The sequence below is a fragment of the Macrobrachium nipponense genome, chromosome 14 (genome assembly GCF_015104395.2).
Source record: "Macrobrachium nipponense isolate FS-2020 chromosome 14, ASM1510439v2, whole genome shotgun sequence".
Lineage (NCBI taxonomy): Eukaryota > Metazoa > Arthropoda > Malacostraca > Decapoda > Palaemonidae > Macrobrachium > Macrobrachium nipponense.
In genome coordinates this window covers 36881963-36903708 of record NC_087207.1, presented here as the reverse complement: position 1 = coordinate 36903708, position 21746 = coordinate 36881963, and the positions used below count along the sequence as shown (strand labels likewise).

Here is a 21746-nt window from a genome sequence, read left to right as displayed (position 1 = left end):
CCTTCTCAGGAAGAACTGTAGAGGACGGAGATGCAGTCTTCCTAGAGGAAAGAACTGTTCCAGCAAGGAAAGGGTCCCCAGAAGGCTCAACCATTCCCTCACTGAACTGCGCTCCTTCCCTAAGAAGCTGGAGACTGTGGCGCAACCTTTCGATATTCTCTCTTGAGATGGAAACACTCAAAAACCCCGAGAATCCATCCGAATCCCCAGATAAACCATGTTCTGGCTGGGGATCATCTGAGATTTCTCGAGGTTTACAATCAATCCTAATGACTTTGTCAGTTCTAATGTCGTTGAAAGGTCCTCCAAACACTGTTTGTGCGACCTGGCCCTGATGAACCAGTCGTCCATATATAGGGAGACGTTTATTCCCATCAGATGTAGATGTCTTGCTACATTCTTCATTATGTCTGTGAAGACTTGAGGAGCCATGGACAGGCCAAAACACAGGGCCCTGAACTGATAGATCCTTCCCTCCATCATGAAACGAAGGTACTTCCTCGACGAATGATGAATCGGGATGTGGAAATAGGCGTCTTGAAGATCTAGGGACGCCATCCAATCTCCTTGGCGAAGGGCTGCAAGGACTGAAGCAGATGTTTCCATGCTGAACTTCTGTTTCTCCACAAATCTGTTCAGCGCACTTACATCCAGTACTGGTCTCCAACCCCCCGAAGCTTTCGCTACTAGAAAAAGGCGATTGTAAAACCCCGGGGAGTTGTGATCCAGTACCAGTTCGATTGCTCTTTTGTCCCACATCTGTTCTACCATTTGACGAAGAGTATCCATCAGTACAGGGTCCTTGTATCTGGCGGACAGTTCCCTCAGTGTTGATGTCAGGGGAGGGCTGTCCTTGAATGGGATATAATATCCCTTCTTGATGATCAACATGGACCAAGTGTCGGTTCCTATGTTTGCCCAGGCTTCCGCAAAATCTTGCAACCTGGCACCTACAGGTGTTTGGAGGATCGCTTTCTCATTTCCCCTTCTTAAAGGGTCGGAAGGAAGCTCTTCCTCTTCTTTCCGTGGTCTTTCTTCTGGGAATAGATCTAGCCGGAGGGCCTCCTCGAAAGAGCTGCTGCTGCGTTGGACGAGCCCCTTTCTTTTCTTCATTGGCCACAGGCCTATTCTTCCTCGAAGACTGCCTGAGGAGATCTTGAGTCGCCTTCTCAGCTAGTGAATGTGCAATGTCCTTCACCAACTGAGAAGGGAACAAATGCTCTGAAAGAGGGGCGAACAACAAGGCGGATCTCTGTGAAGGAGAGACGGCCTTAGTGAGGAAAGCACTATAAACAGCCCTCTTCTTCAGCATTCCTGCACCATAGAGGGAGGAGACCTCTGCCGACCCATCCTGAACAGCTTTGTCTATGCATGTAAGGATACTATGCAAAGCTTCGGGGTTTAGATCTTCCGCTTCCTGGGACTTTTTAGCCAAAACCCCAAGGGACCAATCCAGGAAATTAAATACTTCCAAGACGTGGAAAAGTCCCTTGAGGAGATGGTCCATCTCCGAAAGACCCCATGTTGCACAGGCCGAGTTCAAGGCGTCTTCTCAAGGAGTCTACGAGACTCGAGAAGTCCGATTCGGCCGAAGTGGGCAGAGACAATCCCATATTCTCTCCCGTCTCATACCATATGCCTCTTCTACCCGTTAGTTTGGCAGGAGGCATACAAAAGACCGTCCTTCCTAGTTCCTTTTTCGTCTTGATCCAGGAATCTAGCGACTGTAGGGCCCTCTTCATAGATATGGCCGGTTTCATTTTAAGGAAGGACAAAGACTTGTGTGATTTAGTGCTCGAAAAAAGAGCGCGCGGAGGAGGAGGAGCAGCTGGAGTCAACGAATCTCCATATTCTTCTAGAAGGAGAGAAGAAAGAACTTTATAGTTCGAAAGTCCTTCTTTATTCGTTACCTCGTCTTCCGAAACGTCCTCTAAGTCGAGAGGATCGGAAGGAGAAAGCTCCCTTCTTTCGTCTGTCTCCTCCTTTGACTTCTTCCTTTCCGTAGAAGAACTTCTGACTTCTTCCTTTCCGTAGAAGAACTTCTAACAGGCGAGGGGCGTTCTGCGCCTGGAACGATCTCGAGAATAATCAGGCTCTTTGCGCCTGGAAGGCTCCTCTCTTTCTGTGAGGACTTCAAAGTCATCCTCACTATCAGGTGTTCTCTGGCGGCTACTTGGCGCCTGGCGTCTGGCTGGCGCCAGGCGCCTGGCAGGAGTTTCTTCCTTTTCTACCTCTCGCCTGCCTGGCGCTTCGCTCCCCCCAGAGATGGCCGCCTGTGCGACAACTCCCCTGGAAGGCTCGTTGCGCCTGACAGGAGATCGGTGTCTAGATCTTATAGGAAGCTTGTCGTCCTTTCTGCGAGAAGGCTCCTTGGAAAGTACTCCTAACCAACGACGCTAGCTGTTCTTGCATATTGATTAAAATCTTCCTGGTAAAGGACTCCTCTTCATCAAAAGCAGGAGAGGGAGATCTGGAAGGCGCTAGAGACTCCCTTACCGCAAAGGGAGTTAACTCCTTTCTAGCTCTCTTTACTACCGAAGGCGCTTCTTCAGAAAAGCGCTCGGGGCTAGAGTTCAATTCAGGCTCTTTCCAGTTTCTCTTCAGCGGACGGGAAAGCTTCGTATCTTTCCATCCTCTTTTCGGTGAGGGAGATCCCGATGACGAAATGCACTCTCGTAGGACGCTTTTTCTGTAGCGATCCCTGGCAGTCTGAGATGTAACAGATTCTGCCGAAGGGACGCCTGATCGTTGGGGATTCTCCACAACCTCCGTACGGCTTTCGACTTTCCTTCTCCTCTGGGCCAGGGAGCTTGGAAGAGGTCTAGGCCTGGGAGCGTCACAGAGACGACCAGACGCCCCCTCCACTACACTGGGGACACTTATATCACTAGAAACATCACCCTCACTTTGCTTACCTTCTAATGCCGCCATTTTCTCTTGCATTTTTTGAAGGGAAGCTTTGAGTTCTGCAATTTCAGAAGCCGAATCGGAGGGATTAGCAACTTGTGATCGGCCTGATAAAGAAGGAGGATAATTATGAGTAGAAGAAGCTACAGAACTAGACAGGGGTTCATGAGATCTAGATCTACTAAGGCTTTTATAAGCCGCCTTCCTCTCTCTATCTTTCTCTAACTTCTTCAAGTAAGAAGTTAGAGTCTTCCATTCCTGAGCACTCAATCTTTCACACTCATTACATGTGTTATCTAAAGAACAATCAACAACTCTACATCCACGGCATGCAGTGTGAGGATCTACCGAAGCCTTCGGAATCCTCACCTTACAGCCCTCATTCACACACACACTGAAACCAACACTAGAGTCAGACATATTCAAGAAAAATCCAAAGCCAAGTCCAAAAACAGTTCCACGATAACGAATGCCAAACAACGATCCAAGTACATCACCAAAAATCGGTCGAAAGAAGATCAAAAGCGTTGAAAAAAGAATTCCAGTCAGGAGGTAGTAACAACAATGTTGACACCACCGGCGACAGAGAAAATCTGATAGAAAACGGGAATGGTTCCTAGTCCTGCCACCCAGAGCAGGGCGGTAGATCACCTGACCTACCTGTAGCGAGTGCCACGAAATTTGAATTTCTGTCGGGGACGACGGAGTCTATAGCTAAGTATATATCTGACAGGAAAGTTGAATGTATGAAAATTATTAATAATAGAAAGGTACAGACTTTTTATGCCTAACACCATAACCTCTCATATGAGTTCAAAAATAAAATCTGTGTAAAAAAAAAAAAACAGAGATATGACACTTAATACCTTTTCTAGTGCAAAGGAGGGTTTCACACACACATCCCAGTTTACAGAAGTCATTTTTGCAGGTAGCATTTGGATCTATTTTCACAGGCTCTGGTTGTTCTATGGTCTGAAAATAAATAAAAATACAAGTAAATTCTGAAATACTGTGCATTCCAGCAATAATCTGGCAATAGTACATAAGTAACTTGAATGATGTGTACCTTGCTATCATGCGAGTACTAGAACTAGCACTCTATTTAACATCAAATACCAGCATCACTCTCTTAACCCTTAAACGCCGATTGGACGTATTATACGTCGACATAAATTCTGTTGGGTGCCGATTGGATGTATGGTACGTCTATATAAAAAAAGTATTTTTTTAATTCGCGGAAAAATACTTATAGGCCTACCAGGCGAAAACTTTTGAATCACGCACCTTGGGGGATGCTAGGAGCCAACGGATCAAGGTGTTGTTTTGTTTACAATCGTAGCTCAGGCGCGCAAGTGCGAATTTCTTTCTTCTCACACTAAAAAACATCAGCGACACATCTCAGAAAGTATATTTCGTCACTTTGACATAATTTTTGCACCATTTCTATATCAGCCGTTACATGGAGTATTATATATGAAAATGTGCACAATTTCATGTAGAATACAACTAAAAACAACTCATGGTTGTAGCTTTCACCAGTTTTGAAATATTTTTATATAAATAACAATAAGTGCCAAAATTTCAACCTTCGGTCAAATTCGACTCGACCGAAATGGTCGAAACACGCAATTGTAAGCTAACACTCTTACATTTTGGTAATATTCAATCATTTGCCTTTATTTTGCAACAAACTGGAAGTCTCTAGCACAATATTTCGATTTATGGTGGATAAAAAAAAAAAAAAAAAAAAAAAAAAAAAAAAAAAAAAAAAAAAAAAAAAAAAAACATTTTCCTTATGTCGGCTCTGTAACTCTTCCGAAAAAAAATCTGAAATTTTTTTCGTCCAATTGTCGTAATGTTTGCACCATTTTAAATTAGACGTTACATAACTTTTATATATGAAAATGTGCGCAATTTCATGTAGAATACAACAAAAATAATTGAAGGTTGTAGTTTTTCTCATTTTTGAAATATTTGCATATAAATCACGATAAATAGAAAAAAACCCACATTTGGTCAACTTTGACTACCGAAATGGTCGAAAAACGCAATTGTAAGCTAAAACTCTTACAGTCTAGTAATATTCAGTCATTCATCTTCATTTTGAAATAAATTCAAAGTCTCTAGCACAATATTTAGATTTACGTATGGTGAATTTTTAAAAAAACTTTCCTTCCCTCCGCGTGCGGATTCTCTGCCGCAAATCTCCGAAATGCGTACATCGCATTCTCGTATTATTTGCTCAGTTTCATAATATATGGAAATGTGTGCAATTTCATGTAGAATACAACGAAAAATAATTGAAGGTTGTAACTTTTCTCATTTTTGAAATATTTGCATATAAAAAAAATATATAAAAAAAATTCGACATTTGGTCAACTTTAACTCGTCCGAAATGGTCAAAAACTGAAATTGTAAGCTAAAACTCTTACAGTATAATAATATTCAATCATTTATCTTAATTTTGAAACAAATTGGAAGTCTAAAACATCATTTCGATTTATGGTAAATTTTTGAAATAAAAAAAAAAAATTTACGTCTGCGCATTACGAATTCCTGCATCATTTTGTGATAATATTTTCTCTGTGTTGCTTTGATCGTTTTACAATGATTGCAATTTAGTGTACAATACAACGAAAAATAAATTAACTCATTAGCTTTAACCGTTTTGCTCACAGCGCGATTTGAATACAATTATATATGAAATTTTGTTTTTGCGCTATCATATATCGCATTATTTATATATGATATTTTTTTTCATTTCTGATGGTTGCATACTAAACTTCAGGCAATGACAAAAAAAGGAGCCAAAAATGAACTTTTAATCTTGAAAACTAAGGGCGCTGTGATTTTAAAAAAAATATATTTTTTCCGCTTCGGCGCTCACTCCGAGACCCCCCCCCAGCATATGGGAGACGATTTTTATTATACCCCTTCGGCGTTAAAGGGTTAATATACATCAAGTACTAGCACAACAATCTTAACATTCTAAACAAAATTAACTTAAATAGTTTTGTTTTAAAGATGAAAGCTAAAAAGTCGTATTAATGCCATGAAACCTGGCCAAAATGGTAAACCTTGTGTTAAATCTCCACTTAAAATGAATTCTAGTTCAAAGATGGACAGTTGGAGTCTTTCAGCAAGTGAGACGGGGAGCTCCCATACCAATTGCTAAAAATGACAATTCAAATCCCAGTCAATCAAATTCAACAAGTATAGTAATGACATTAATGATGGTAATGAACTTTTAATTTACACAAGAAAAAAAAACATATACTCAACATTAATCACCAAAACAGACAATCAAATAGATACTTTGTCTCACATATTATACAGAATAATACGAAAACGTGCAAAACATACCTCACCAACATAGTTCACAAAATTCATGCTGAGACGTTTCATTTCCCTAGAAAGTGACGGAAATCTGTACATATTTTTCTTGAAGACCTTACTCTTGTTAGCTGTTAATCCATTGACTGCCTTCTCTCCACTATCAGCAGTATCAGAGCTTGATTCATCATCTTTCCTTTCACCGATTCCTTCAGATACTTCACTCTGTGAGGCTGACAACTTTGTATCACTATCAGAGGACTTTAACGGCTCAATTTCTTCTTTAGCCTCATTTTTCTCAGACTCCAAAGGTGGCTTTTCATCCAAGGATGCTACTTTATCTTTAACTTCTTTCTGAACTTTCATATCTTTTAAATTTGCCTCATCTGTCTTATCACTTTCCTGATGATCCTTTGAAGAGGTGTCTTCTTTGTCCTCATCCCTGCCACCTTGTTCCTTTTGGTCTGACATGAGAGGAGATTCCTTTGAGTCCTCTGCATCTGCCTTTGTTACTACTTCGATGTTTTTCTTCTCTTCTTTCACCTCATCATTACAATTTTCTGCCTTTAGATTTGTCCACTTGCAATCCTTACTGTTCCCCGCTCCTTCTTTGGTATCCATTTCTTCAGCCTTCTCATCTTTTAAAGCACTACTGATTGTACTCTTTCCTTCACCAACAGGTTCATCTTTATGGGAGCTCATCTCAAGATCTTCCTTCAGGATTTTCAAATCACTACTTTCATCAGGTACCTTAATGTCTTTGCTGACTTCTTCGCTTGTCTGAGGTTTGTCTTTTTTCTTATCCCCCTCTTCCGTATCTCGATTATCCTTCTCTATAGTGTCTGGTGAATTAGATTTACTTTTATCAGCTTCCATCTTAACATCGTCCTCTTTACTTTCTTCGGCTTCATCTTTTTCATCACTTTCATCTTCAGACATTGCCAACTTGGCAGCAATGATATCTAAAATATTTGACTTATTTGGCTTGACAGGCAGTTTTGGCCACTTCTTCCCTTTCTTCTTGTCTTCAGATTTTTCTTTTTCTTTGGAGTCACTTTTTTCACAGTCTTTTTCTACAGGTACTGCTGATGCCTGGGAGGATGCTGGCATTGAATCCTTTCCATCACTTTCTTTACAAAAAGGCTCTTGCAATGCTGACAGTGCAAATTTAGCCATATCTTCATTTATTTCAACTGCTTTAACCTGTTTTTTGCTAGAATCTACAATCTGACCTTTGGGTATACATGGAATTCCCATTGGTAATACAACTCTTGCCCGGACTGAATCTGAATTAGAGGGGTTAATCTTTGTTAGAGAGCCGCCAAGTGTCAGCAGTTTTCCCCCATCATATATATAAATCAATTCGACAGTTTTCCGTGAGACAGGAACGGATGGTGCTGCCTTCTGAGTTTTGAATACACTAGTGAGGGGCACAAGCTGTCCAGCTCTATGAACAAAGAGAGTAGATCCATCTCCTTTTGATTCCTTACAAAGTTCTTTGTTATAATAGTACTTGTATTTTTCTTTGGGATACAAAATATCAATGGCATTAACTTCTTCATACTGCTGTACTGGATCTGATGCAGCATCATCATTTTGTGGTGCAACAGCTGATTGGTCTTCTTGAGGCATGGTAGCATGATCTGGGAAGGAGGGCCTAATATTCTGCTCCTCTGCATGACTAGGTTTCTTCCCATCTTCTTCAAGGAACTCATCAGTAATTTTAGTCACACCATCCTCAGTCGCTCTGGCAACAAGAAAGAAAAACACCAAGCATTATTTAACCAAAACATTCAGCAAATTACATTTACTGTACACTACAGTCCAAAAAGACAACAATAGCACAGAAAGCACTGCCCCAAAAAATACTTCAAATGAATATTTATAATGTTTATTTTATAAATATCATTCTTCATCCCTGTTGGTTACCAAGGGTTCAGAGGTCTATCCTTTCACACTTTATTGCACTTACAGACCACCTTTTCAGTGTGTGTTATTAGCAACTTAATCTAACTCAACCAGAAATAATCATTAATATAGCTAGCTAATGCTATAGCTATGATGCCTTGGTAAGTGCAACAAAATGATTAATGTAACTATGGAACTCACACTAATATCACCTTCAGCATCAGTTGATAATAATAATATATTTTCTTTGTTGACAGCAATGAATACTTACTTGCACTTAGGAATTGCATAGCTGATATTCAATCGCGAACAGTTGTCCAAAAAAGCGTCCAAATCATTGCTGAAACAGGAACATTATAACATTTTAAAACTTGATTTGCATTTTCCCGGGATATGAACCTACACTTGCACAGGTGGCTAAAAATCAATCTTTGAAATTGTGAGCATAGATATGTTTTAACAAGTAGCATTGGAAAACCATAGTTATTAATTATTTACAAACTGCAGAGCATTCATTATATAACAAAATTCTCATGTACAATAACCAGCTACCTCACTAATAAATACAAAAGTTTTAGTATTCAAAATATTCACTATTTGCTCTCATTATATTTTCTATAGTTATTACCCATGCTAATATGTCTAAAAAATGAAGTCCACATAAAATGGAAGAAACACATTTAGACAGAGGAAGAGATAGAATTCCTGAAAAAAAAAACTACAACAAAAATCAATAGATTCCGTTTGATATTTTTCACTTGATCTCGTCAGAATACTACGAGCTTGGGGAGCGCAACTGGATGCTTATAGCAAGAGCTGGAGCCAGACGAGCTAGGGATTCTGTAGCTGTCGGACACTCAAAGCATGAGTCGGCACCAGAGGAGCAGAGTGCCAGGAGAGTTAGAAGCTCGGAAAAGTGGAGTAGCCAGCGTGTTGATAATCTGAATTAAATTACCATATATACTCGAGTAACGCGATCTCACATATCATGCGACCCCCAAATTTTCACCCTTAAAAAATTATTTTATCTTGTATCTCACGTATCATGCGAGTTAAATTTACAAGACCGAATAACAACAGGCTAACTGCTTTTCCCCTTTTATCTATTCCACTTTTCAGTTAGGATAACCCCTTTTCCTTCATTTCTTTATCTATCCCATCTTCTAGTTAGTTTAAAAAAGTAGAAGAAATGCCAAAAGTATAGTTAGTAATATTATACTTGTGTAATTGCATACAGCCAGAAACAGCTGATTTTCTATGAACAACCTAAACCGATAACAATATCGTTTTCGCTTGGATTTCAACCTTCGTACGATAGTAAAAAATTACCATATTTATGTTACAAATGACGTTAAGGGGAATAGGACTGATATATTCTTACATTACTATGTCCTTACTCGCTATATGTAGAAAAGATCAGCAAGGGCATATACTGCTAAATTTAACCTGTAAGTTTTAGCTGAAGCTGAGGAACGAATGTTGTCCTGCCAACGACTATTACCCGGCATCGGCAATGTGGATGAAACTCGCAAACCTTGGTATAGTACCATCAAACTCGACCATAAACAAAATTTGAGAGAAACGGGTTTCAATCAAAACTATTGGGTGTGAAAGAACACATTTCACTGGTTTCACTCCAATAAAAATAAATACGTAAAGCTCGTAGTATTCTGACGAGATCAAGTGAAAAATATCAAACGGAATCTGTTGATTTTTGTTTACTGTGTAAATGAATGTTTTGATTTGGAAATCAGCTGGGGGTGACTGCAGGTAAGTTTGTTTTGCTGTATTAAACTCAAATCAGAGCGACTTTCTTGCTTCAAGTTAGCAAAGTGAATCTCAAGATATTCTATTTATATGGAACAAGATTATTTTAAGTTATACGAAGTGTTTGCAAGTCAAAATATCACTTAAATATGTATAGTTTGTGAACAAAATTTATGATATTCTATTTATATGGGACAAGGTTATTTTAAGTTATACAAAGTGTTTGCAAGTCGAAATATCACTTAAATATGTATAGCTTATGAACAATTTTTTTTTTTTTTTTTTTTTTTGGTAGTAGATGGTGCCGAGGGAATGTTTACACAGTAAACATGCCCCCAGCGCCATCTACTAACGAAAAAAAATAACCCAATTTCGTTCACAAACTATACATATTTAAGTGATATTTCGACTTGCAAACACTTCGTATACGTTAAATAAAACTGTCCCATATAAATAGAATATCTAGAGATTCACTTGTGCTAACTAGAAGCAAGAAAGCCGCTCCGATTTGAGTTTAATACAGCAAAACAAACTTACCTGCAGTCATCCCCGCCTGATTTCCAAACCAAAACATTGAGTGTTATGTTGGTATTTTATAATACACGTACAGTGGTACCTCGAGATACGAAAGGCTCAACTTACGAAAAACTCAAGATACGAAAGCCAATGCGAAAAATTTAACGGTTCTACATACGAAAAGTTTTCAAGATACGAAAGGTTTCTGAAAGTCCGAGATTCGCCCGATAACAATTTTGAAACTCGCGCCGCGCGCCGCCATCTTAGTTCTAGTAGACTCGCCATCATCCTCCTGCTCTCCCATTGGTTCCTGATGCTAGCCACCGCCATGAGATCCTTCTCTCCTATTGGACAGCATCCCTCCCATCATGCATCTTATACGTACGTACGTGGTGGCGTCCCTACCCCAGCCACCTCGTACCAGAATCTTTATCGTACGCATGCGGCATTCGTTCGGTCCAACGATTTCGTTTAGTAACGTAAATTCGTTAGTGATTTCGCTGTGCTACTTTACTATTATGTTGTGTAAGAACCTAATTAGTATACGTACATAACTTAATTACGTACAGTATAGTCATGGGTCCCAAGAAAGTTACTGAAGTTCACAGAAAGAAGAGAATGCTTTCTATGGAGACAAAAATGGAGATAATAAAAAAAGTATGAAGCTGGCTTGCGGCTGAGTGTGATCGCTAAGGAATACGGCCGAAATCCGTCGACAATAGGCACCATCCTTAAGCAGAAGGAAGCCATCAAAGCAGCTACACCTTCCAAGGGCGTGACTATATTTTGTCCAACAAGAGGAGCCATGTGCATAATGAAATGGAGAGGCTGCTTCTTGTATGGATTGAGGACAACGGCAACCCCAGAGTTCAAGGCTTCTCATGGGTGGTTCGAAAAATTCCGTAAACTGACTGGCATCCATTCGGTGGTGAGGAAATTGAAATTACGTAAAGTATAAAAAAGTAAAAAGAAATGTAAAAATCAATAAAAAACAAAATAAATTTTATTTTAAGTTTTTTGTAAAGTTAAGTGTTACAGTTTTGTTAATGTGTTTTGTAAAGTTTAGTTTGTTTTTCTGACATTTTTTTATGTGTTTCGTAAAGTTAAGTGTACATATCTGCTGTTTGTCCTCCTCCTCCTCTGCCGCCACTTTCGGAGATAGCCTCACTCGAAAGGTAAGCTTCCACATTTTACGTACAGTAATATTTCTTGTTACCATGTATACTAATATACACTTTATTTACAGGTTTTGCATTTTTATCATCAATTTAGGTATTGAATGGTCCAAATTGTTGTAGTATTTCATTGTTTATAGGACAATTTAGCTTTATTATGAAATTTACTGGGGTGTTTTTGGAGGACTTGGAACGGATTAGCCATTTTACATGTAAAATGTGGTCCCAGATACAAAAACCTCATGATATGAAGGGCGCCTCGGAACGGATTAATTTCGTATCTCGAGGTACTACTGTACAAACAAACAGTAATATGATAATACATGTATTATTGGATGCAGTAAAGTAAAGCATAACTTTTTAAAAGATCCATGGAAAAGATGCATATTCATTATGTTTGTATTTTATCATATAATACTAATATGTGATTATTACATGTTCTAATTTTACATCTCGGGTATGATGCGACCCCCTTAAAATTAACTCCAAAATTAGGTCTTCAAAAGTCACATGATATGTAAGTCTATACGGTAATAACAAAAACCCAAAGACAAGACTCATCCTGTTCAAAGGCTGAGAAATATGCATTCTGGTGGTTGAGTAATACTACAAAAATTTGGTTATAACAGAAAATAAGAACAAGCTGCTGTAAGAACTCAAAGTTTAATTGAGCACGGCAGAAAACAGAATGAGGTGGTTAGCTAGGTTGTTCCTAATATTGCAACTAAGAGGTGGTACTGTATACCTACAGTGAGCAATCGAAGCACTACCCACAAAATTTGAATTAAGGGTGCCATATGTGAAAAACTAATAGCTATGTAATTACTGGGTAACTCACTTATACAAAAATGAAAACTGGAGCAAGGTAAAGAGGAAATTAAGAAAGCCAGGATGGAAACGACATACAAATAGATAATGATAGGTACCAGGAAGAAAACTACATAGCTAGAGCCTCAAGAGATTACAAAGATTTCCAAGTAGCATTAGAATAAACAGAGTAATGTACCACTAAGGAACATAAACTGCCACTACAACAACCCTCCCCCCAACCCAAGAAAGACCGGGCAGCACGAGGCATAAAATCTCCTGATCCCTCTGCCAAACCTTCCAAAGACAAATCAATGGAAGAATAGGAAGGGGACAAGCCTTCCAAGGAAGAAGCAACTGAAGGAGGTCTAGGCAAGGGAGAAGCAGAACAATGAAGAGACTGCGAAACATCCATTGAAGGAGAGAAAATCCATCCCAAGATAGTGCCTCCAGCTTCCTTTTGTGTGCTGCTTCTTGGTAAATTTCCTTCATTGCTCAGGAGACCAAGAACAACATTCAAGGGTTAGTCACGTTACAAACATCTGATCTGCACCTACAAGTTGTATGGGGATCAGTTTCCAATGAAGCAAGTAAACTTGAACAAGGGTAGATGCCTACACCAGGACATTTCGTCTGAGGCTTATGAGAACTCTTAGCAGGGTTTTCGGACAGCATTATAAAACCAAAAGAAATGCACACAACTGCACACAGAAAATCACTGTAGTACACACACGCACACACACAAGACAGGCAATGGGTAATATCTGGCTTTAGGGTGGAAAGCGAAAGCAAGATCCTCTCACAAAGGCAGTAAGAAGAAAACTACTACATCACAGGGGTTGAGTTTGGGTCACTGGCCTCTCCCTACTTCATCTACTGAACGGATGCCAGATGCCACCAATTCCTTGCACAAACTACATTCTAATGTTAGGACACAGGTTTGTTCTACATATGAGTAACTAGTTTTATCACAGCGAAAACAAAGATAAAAATTTACCACAAATACTGTACTACCTTGCAAAAGCACTTGACTGTTCAGCAGATCGTTCTCCTGGATGACCTTGAGTTTCTCTACGGGGGCGTTCTGCTGCAGTGCTGCTTGTGGTGCTCTTTTGCACAAGGGTGCTGTGCCTCTTAATTCTGGAGAACTTTCTGGCTTTTCCTTTCTTCTTCCTGAGTCGTCTGAATGTTTTCTGCGCTTTATTGTATCCTCTTCTTGAATATTTCATCATTTCTTCCTCAGTATTAAATGATATAAATGTAAAGCCATCTATAATATCAATAGCTTCTCCTTTTGGTCCAGTGCTGCTTTCTACTTGAATATTCTCATTCAATGAAGTTGCATAGGATGACACATGATGAACTTTTGGGATTTTATCTGGAAAACCAATGAACGGTTCTCCTTTGATTGGACTTAAAAATACCTTTGGTACTACACTGCTAGCTTCTATTTTCTTCACTACATCTGATTTTCCTGATGATAATGGTGCAAGTTCTTCATCACTTTTAGGAATTTCAGTTCCCTCCTTGAGACACAACACTTTTTCATCATTATTTAAACATGAAGAAATTTTACCTACTGAATTTTTATCACTAAGATTAGTATAAGATTTTTGGGCTGTTTCTATTTTGTCTGGCATCCCCTTATCTTCCTTTGGCACATCGGAGTGATCTGCTTCTTTACTACTCTCTTTCAGATCTTCCTTCTCTTGCTTTTTGTTGCTCTTTTCTACATTATCTTCCAGGACCTTTTGTTGAAGAGACTGAAGAGTGTCTTTCTTTGTTGAAGACTGTTCCTTGTTCAAATTTACTGCGTTCTTCTTGGACGCTTCTTCGACGACCTTGTGTTTTTCACTCTTTTTACACGAATCTTGGGGCTTTTGATTAACAATATCCTTTTTAAGTGTACCTGGAGTCTCTATTGAAGTAGAAACAACTTTTTTATATGAATTTACGTCTTTAGTAATCTTAACATTTTCTATCGTTTTCTTAGCTTTAACACCCTCTGTTACTTTCTCAAGTATCTTTTCTACTTTCTTTCCTTCCTTCTGATTCATTTCTTGAACCCCTCCAACTTCTGACTCTTTCTTAGAAGCATCCTGATCTTTTATCTGTTTACTGTGTGACTTTCCTTGATCATCTTTGACTCCATCTCGCTTCTGGGATTCTTGATTTTTACTGTTGGAGACATTATTGAAATCTTTCTGAAGATCTTTCACATAAGATGGTGATGGCTCCACTAGAAGAACTTTGCTGGGCGATTTGACTAAGGACTTCTCAGGAGTAAGAACATATGATGCAGATGATTTAATGCTTACTAATTGTCTACTTTGGCTTTTTATCATTCTGTTTTTTGAGCTATCTCCTTTCATTGGAACACACCGGTTTTTAACACCCAGGGCCAAGTCTTTTCCCTCAGACTTACCATCTTCTTCTGACTCATCATCATCCTCGTTTGGCTTTTCATTGTTAAAAATCTGACTCATTTGTCTCAAAATATTAATCTTATCATTGTGCATCATGATGTCTAAAGGTCGCTTGGCTAAGCTTGCACTGCTATACACAGGTCGAGGCGAAAGTGTCTTTTCATGAGACACGGGAGACTTCTTTTTGGTACTTGAAGAACCTTTACTACCTTCACTAGTCCCTGAAGAGTAAGAATGGTCAAGAGCTACTTTGCCTTCTGGGGACAATAGAAGATTCTTTTTTAAAGTGCTCAGACCTTCCCCTGATTTTGAAGAATCATCCTCACTACTTGAATCTAAAACTTCATTTGACAAGAGATTCAGATCCTGAGACTGTTGTTGCTGAGGCACTTGATCCATCATTACACTACTTTCAGATTCTTTACCTGACCCTGGCAAACTGGACTCTGAAGAACTTCCTCCATCTCCAACTACAACCTCTTCAGCTTCAATATCTGTTAAGTCATAAAGAGTAACCTTTTGTGGTGTGGGACTCAATCGCAGCGAAAAGTCAGAATCAGAAAGGCCACTATTATTATGAGGCGCTGTCTTTTCTGGGGTAGACAAAACTTTCTCTTCAGTGGCTTGCTTAGCCTTTACTTCCTTAGTTGTTATCTGAGATATCTGACTAGTAGATTCTCCTTTAAATGTCATTACTTCTGTGTTCCCTATAAAAATGGGACTTTCAATTTTGTTAGCTTGACTCTGCTGTAGGCTTGGGATTTTTATGTGTATTTTTCTATAACGTACAGGAGCTCCATTTCCTGGGTTAGCAGCAGCAATGGTAACAAGATTGGATACCTTAACAGGTGCCTGCTTCTCCTGTTCACTTTCTAATGTGACAGAACACCTCTCTGCAATTGGTAATGTAGGAATTAAAACTGTCCCCTGATTATTAACTGCCTCTTCACTAGAACTTGAGGGCTTTATTATACGCCTAGTAATTCTTATTTCTGCTCTTTTTTCAGCTTCCTCTTGTACTCCACTATCTTTTGAAGCCTCACCCTTCTCAACATCTCCCTCAGCACTTTTACAACTTTTATCTTCAGAAATTTTCCCAGTTTCACTAGCTGCTTTCATTTCGATTTTAGCTGGTTCCTTCTCAAAGATTTTCTTCTCTGGTAAAAAGGTGAGCTTTTTAATTTTCATTGGTGTAAGTGTTGCTCCGGAAGATACTTCCTCTGGCATTTTTACCCCAGCAGATGACCTGACTGCACATTTAATCTTGCATTCACTTTTCTTTTCATCCTGATCAATTCCTTTGACACTACCATTACCTTCTTCCTTTTTCTTGATGACTATCTGATCATCATCACTTCCTTCCTTAGCAGCTACGCCAATAGCTCCTTCCTTAGCAGCTTCGCCACTAGCATTAACTGTAGCATTCTCCTTATGGGCTTTGCCACCGTCTGTAACGTTTTTTTTTATATGCTGGCCTCTTTTAAGGACACCAACCTTGTCCTCAGTTAGATCACTTCCAGGGGTATCAGACAGGGAAGAACTACTATCCTTCCTCGTTAAACGTGTCCTAGTGTTTACCTTGCCCTTCTCATCGATGGAATTTTCACTATCATCTCTTTTACCTTTACTGTTACCACATTCCTTAACTGATGCAACTTTCGTTTTTCCCTTCCCACTAGTAACGTTTTTTGTGCATTCATTTTCTTGTGAGATTGAACTCCTCCTAGACTCTTTCAAAGGAATACTTTGAGCCAATCTTTTCAAAGACTCAGGGGTTTCCAAAACTTTTGACTTTTCTTTCTTGATCTCTTTCTTCAACTCTTTTCCTTTTACTTTCACATTATCTTGAGGTTTTACTTTCTTTACAAATTGTAAACTAAGGTCAGCTGGCACTCTAGTTCTACTTCTAGTTGCTATACTTTCAGCATCAAGAGTTGGAGGCTCAGACCAGTTCTGGGTTCTGCCACGTCCTTCTTTCAGAAACAAAACAAGATCCGGGGGAGAATCGTCACTGCTTTCCTCAATTTTGTCTACCTTTATGGGAGTTTTTTTACTATCACTTGATGATCTTCGTTCACCTTTCTGCAACTTAGTACCCTTCTCTCCTATTGCACTAGTATTATCAAGATTTCCCTTGGCAGACTGATCCTTACCGAGTGTAATCTTACTTGCACGCGATTCTCCTTTCTCCTCATCCTTCTTTTCACTCAATGAATGAGATTCCTTTTTGATGGATTCAACTTCTTTGTCTTTTTCGTGACTTTTTGCACAACCCCATAAATTTCTTCTAACTTTTGGAGAACCTTTTTTTTCCTCCTCGGGTGAAGACTTTGATGGGGAACCCCTCAAAGGGGATTTTTCACCCGACGCTGAAATGGGAGACTTGCTGTCTGGGGAAACATCTGGGACTTTTTTCCCTAAAAGTTTAACGTACTCCCTAATGTTTTCTCTACTCCTTTCTGATGATCTTCTCTGACGGCCAGGGCTACCAATACCATCTGAGTCACTCATGATTCATTCCTGTAAAGAAAAATGAAAAAGTCACTCATGATTCATTCCTGAAACGAAAAATGAAAAATATGACTAAGCCTATACGTAAATAGTTCACTTATATACTATGCTTATCTTCTAAAAGGCCAACATATGCACCTAGCATTATTATTCATTCTACTAGACCCTACAGGATTATCATTTAACCCATGTCTCAAATGGCACTAATGAATTCATGTGGCACTATTGGTAATTTACACCATTCATTCAGCCATCAATGCCCAGCTTTCACTCCTCAACACCTAATTCAATCTGCTTAGTCCCTTACCACCCAATACGTACATCTGTCAAACTTCTTTGGTGGTTCAATATTCCCCTTCTAAAGGACAGGATAAAAAAAACAAAAAAAAAAAAGCAAATGAGGCTGAGCTGCTGGAAAAATCATAGAAAAATTATGTAGACTTAATAATCTAACTAAACAACAGTAGGGGAAAAATTAAACAGTCTTTGAATCCTGAAGACATCATGAGGCACAGGAAAAAAGTTACTAAAACAGTGTCAAAATAAAAATATAAAACAGATATCATGAATAATAAGCTATTGATTAACCTTGACAGGAGACATAAATCAATAAGCAGAAAGTTTAGACATGAGAGGACTTCATCACCACTTCTATTTTATGCTCTTGTGATGTATACCAAGGGGAGCAACAAAATGTCCAACAGGTCGTCCTACATAATGGATGAAAAAACATTGGACCTTTCCTTATGGAACATGTAATGGTGGTAAAAAAATCATGAATGAGACACCTGAGTGATATTTTTCAATAAATGAAAGTCAAGCAGACATAATTTGGCGACCAAATTTAAAAGAAGTGGTGATAAAATACCTTCCATACTAGTGGTAACAATCAACAGGCTTTCAAGAAGCAAAAATTCTGCAGACATTACCGCAGCTAGGAGAGATCATAAAAACTAGAAGCATTTTAACTGGAAAGCAAGCCAGTGATCCTAACTAGATAGAAAATAAGGAAAAAATAAAATCTGTTGGACCGAGTTTAAAAATTTAATGGTAAGGGCCCAAAAACATTTAATTGTACGTACTGACTTTAATGGTATGAAAAAACTGTTTGAAATGCAAAGTAAAAGCATTTTTCAGATTTAAGGAAGGCAGTCTTGCCTTCTACCCAGTATCAAGTACTTCCCAAAAAGTTTCCCTAAAATCATATGCAGACTGAAAAAATGCCCACACCTGAAATACAACAGGGAATAATCATATTCTTGGGCTGCACTTAGTACACCACTTATATGTAGTGAATAAGAGCTGATACATTCAATATTTAGTACAGGTCAATTCGACAAGTATAGTGGAGAGAGAGCAAGGTTACAAAAACTTTCTGAAAAGAAATAACCTACAATTTAAAGAAAGTAATGCAGTAGCCACATCACTAAGTACTATTTAGAATGCACAGAACAACTGACCACTGCTCACCCATACTCTCACATTAAGGTCCATCTGTCTTAAGATGATAACTTTCACCACAGTACCTTCGATTAGGAATAACCTGCGAAAAGGTTACTCTGTAGACAAATGTATTAGGGTGGCAGTATATATATAAGTATCTGGCAGAGAAATGTCTATGCTACTTTGAAAACTTGTTATTCCTAATATTCACCAATTTTCACATAAACACTGGGAAATTTCTAAACACAAAGCCACTTTCATGATGACACCAAAAATTCTTATTTTAAGATGTTTTTCAAAATTCCAACTCTGTTCCTTGTTCCTATGATGGAATGATCTTTACCTCCCAAATGGCACTAAAGATAATGAAGACCACCCAATCTCTACCCATGGCAATGCTGACTTGATCCAAAAAATTTTCTCACTATTGCATCTGAATGAACACCTGGCCCACATGATTTTACAAAAATACTTCATCAATCATACAGTCGAACAGGTGTTAGCCAACATTATTTACTACTGTAAATGCATGAAAGCACACAATGCACATTCACAAATAAAATATGGAACAAAGGAGGCTATGATTATGAAAAGCAAATTATGAAACAAAGTGCATATACCACTCTGAAAACTGTTAAATATACCCAATAAGCCTAAAAAAATTCATATTTCCAAAAAAATAAATGTTAAAACAATGCAACACTTAAAGGCCTTAAAAATATAGCACATTAAAGTTTACAATTCTAAAAGTATGCAAATCAAGAAAAAGAAAACCTAACATCTTAGCTTATTTTTAGTGCATACTTGAAATTTGTCATCTATCTGGGTGAAAGTACACAAACCCGAAGTACCTAAATAAGCCATTATAATCATAAATAAAAGAACCACAGTTTTTTTTATAATTTCAGTCACTGACATACAATATCATATACTAATCCCTATTATTAGAAACAGCAATAACACGCAAAGGATCTTTCCTAGATAGTGACCCCCAAGGATTTGGGGGGGGGGGGGGTCATTACCTAGGACTAATATTTCTTAAGAGGTCATTACGTATCTTCATGATACTATTTAAAGACTTTTGTTTATGTTTTCACAGTAATCCCCTCCAGGCTTGTACTAAACATGCTGCAATGGTAGCTCCATAAACGATTAAACCTGGAATGATCCCAAACATAACATAACATGTCACAGTGATTTATATTTCTCCAAGCTTTTTTAACAAATCAAACAGAGCTGCACAACAGAAAAAAGCAATAATGCTCTCGTGTCTGTTTTGTAAGGTTCTGTGGCAGAGAGAATACTCAACAGGAAAATGTTCTCCAAAAAGGACAGCAAAACCAAGAAGCAGGAAGTTTCCTCCAATAATTATGTGAATGAGTCCTTGAGAGACAGTCAATGTCAGCCCCGGTCTTTTCACTCTCCATCTGTTAGAATGCATTTTTCATTATAAGGAGCCATCACTCAAACTTTTGCCCTGTTGTATATAAAAAAAAAATCAGCATGACAGATAAAACATGAATGTGCATAAAACACATCTAACAATAACTGGTAATCTGTCTGCTCACAAGCTTTAATATTTTCAAAAACTTTTCATAAATGTCCATACATATATAGCAAAAAAAAAAAAAAAAAAAAAAAAGAATATCTTTTAAACCATGATGTGCCAACAAAATCAATAACAGCTTTCACAAAAAGTAAGTAGTAGTTAAAAATATTTAACAAATATAATAAATGTACATATATACTACATAACATAGTATATATTGTATCTCAATGTTATAAGATCAAACAGTCATGAGAATGAACTAAACCTTAATTGTTTTCAGTTGCTGAATGACAATTGTGAGGATGTTCTGCTTGGTGGGGTGAGGAGAAAAAAAATAAATAAATATTCTGCTTGGGAGAAAAAAAAAAAAACAAAAAAAAAAATACTCAAGAGCAAGGAATTTCACTGCCTAGCATACAAGACTGATTACCAATTTGGAGAGAAGCTACAACTAAGAACTAAGAGATGGAATTGTTATGGGTGATAGTTTAATCAAAGTGATAACACACACAAATACAGCCTATGTAAATTCTTATGGCAGAGTAAAAAGCTCAAAACAAATAATAATAATAATAATAATAAATAAATAAAGCCACAGCTGGTTACTGCAAAAAAGTGTAAGGGTCAATGACTTTGATAATACATGAGTAGATTGTGAGGAATTGATAAAAAAAAAAATTTACTGAAAGAACAACCACCACCAAATTGAGAGTGGCAAGTAACAAGTGTCTAACCTCCTGTGAAAGGTCCTAGATAAAAATCAGCTTTTGCAAACAATATTTTGCATTATGTACGAAACCTTCATTAACTCTAGATGATCAAGTGTCTGCCACTAAGCTATACGTAAACTGCAAACAAATTTTAACTGGCAGAAAGTGCCTTGTGCACTGAATACTAAATAAAAAAAAATGTAGGCTTGTATGAAAGGCAGATCAGCAGAAGTCAAAATTATTTTTAAATATATATGTACTATAGTACAAGTAGCCTAGTTGAAAAAAGAACTTCTGATAAGAGGACAGACTAACAGACACGAGCAATCACACTTTGCACAAATATACAAATAAATATATAATATATATATATATATAATATATATATATATATATATATATATATATATATAATATATATATATAGATATATATATATATATATTATATAATATATATGATATTCCTTTTCACTTGTTTCATCAAGTCAAATAATGGAAATGTTCTAAATTTAAGTCTTGGTTTATTTAAACTTGATGCCTTCATAATGAAAAAAGTTGTAGATAAATATAAGCAATAAAATTAATATATTCAGTTTTTACATGTTTTGAACTATACGGATACTTTGTAGTTTCTGTTAGGGTTAAATCTATGTTCAGGTTTGTGACCATGTGATATCCCGATAATCCTTGAT

The 21746-nt window shown here is 37.8% G+C and overlaps 1 protein-coding gene across 5 annotated transcripts in view; it reads right to left on the bottom strand.

Annotated features, from left to right (window-relative positions):
• The window catches only part of LOC135226467 (uncharacterized), a 79379-nt gene that overhangs the window by 54363 nt on the left and 3270 nt on the right, over window positions 1-21746 (bottom strand). For all 5 annotated transcript variants that reach the window (XM_064266068.1, XM_064266064.1, XM_064266069.1 and 2 more), the window contains 4 exons: window positions 13428-17359; window positions 8420-8488; window positions 6271-7987; window positions 3774-3879 (listed from right to left, as the gene is read on the bottom strand). In XM_064266068.1, coding sequence (XP_064122138.1) covers window positions 3774-3879; window positions 6271-7987; window positions 8420-8488; window positions 13428-17350 — 5815 coding nt within the window. In that variant the 5' untranslated portion in view covers window positions 17351-17359. Of the gene's footprint in view, window positions 1-3773; window positions 3880-6270; window positions 7988-8419; window positions 8489-13427; window positions 17360-21746 lie in introns of those variants that run through there.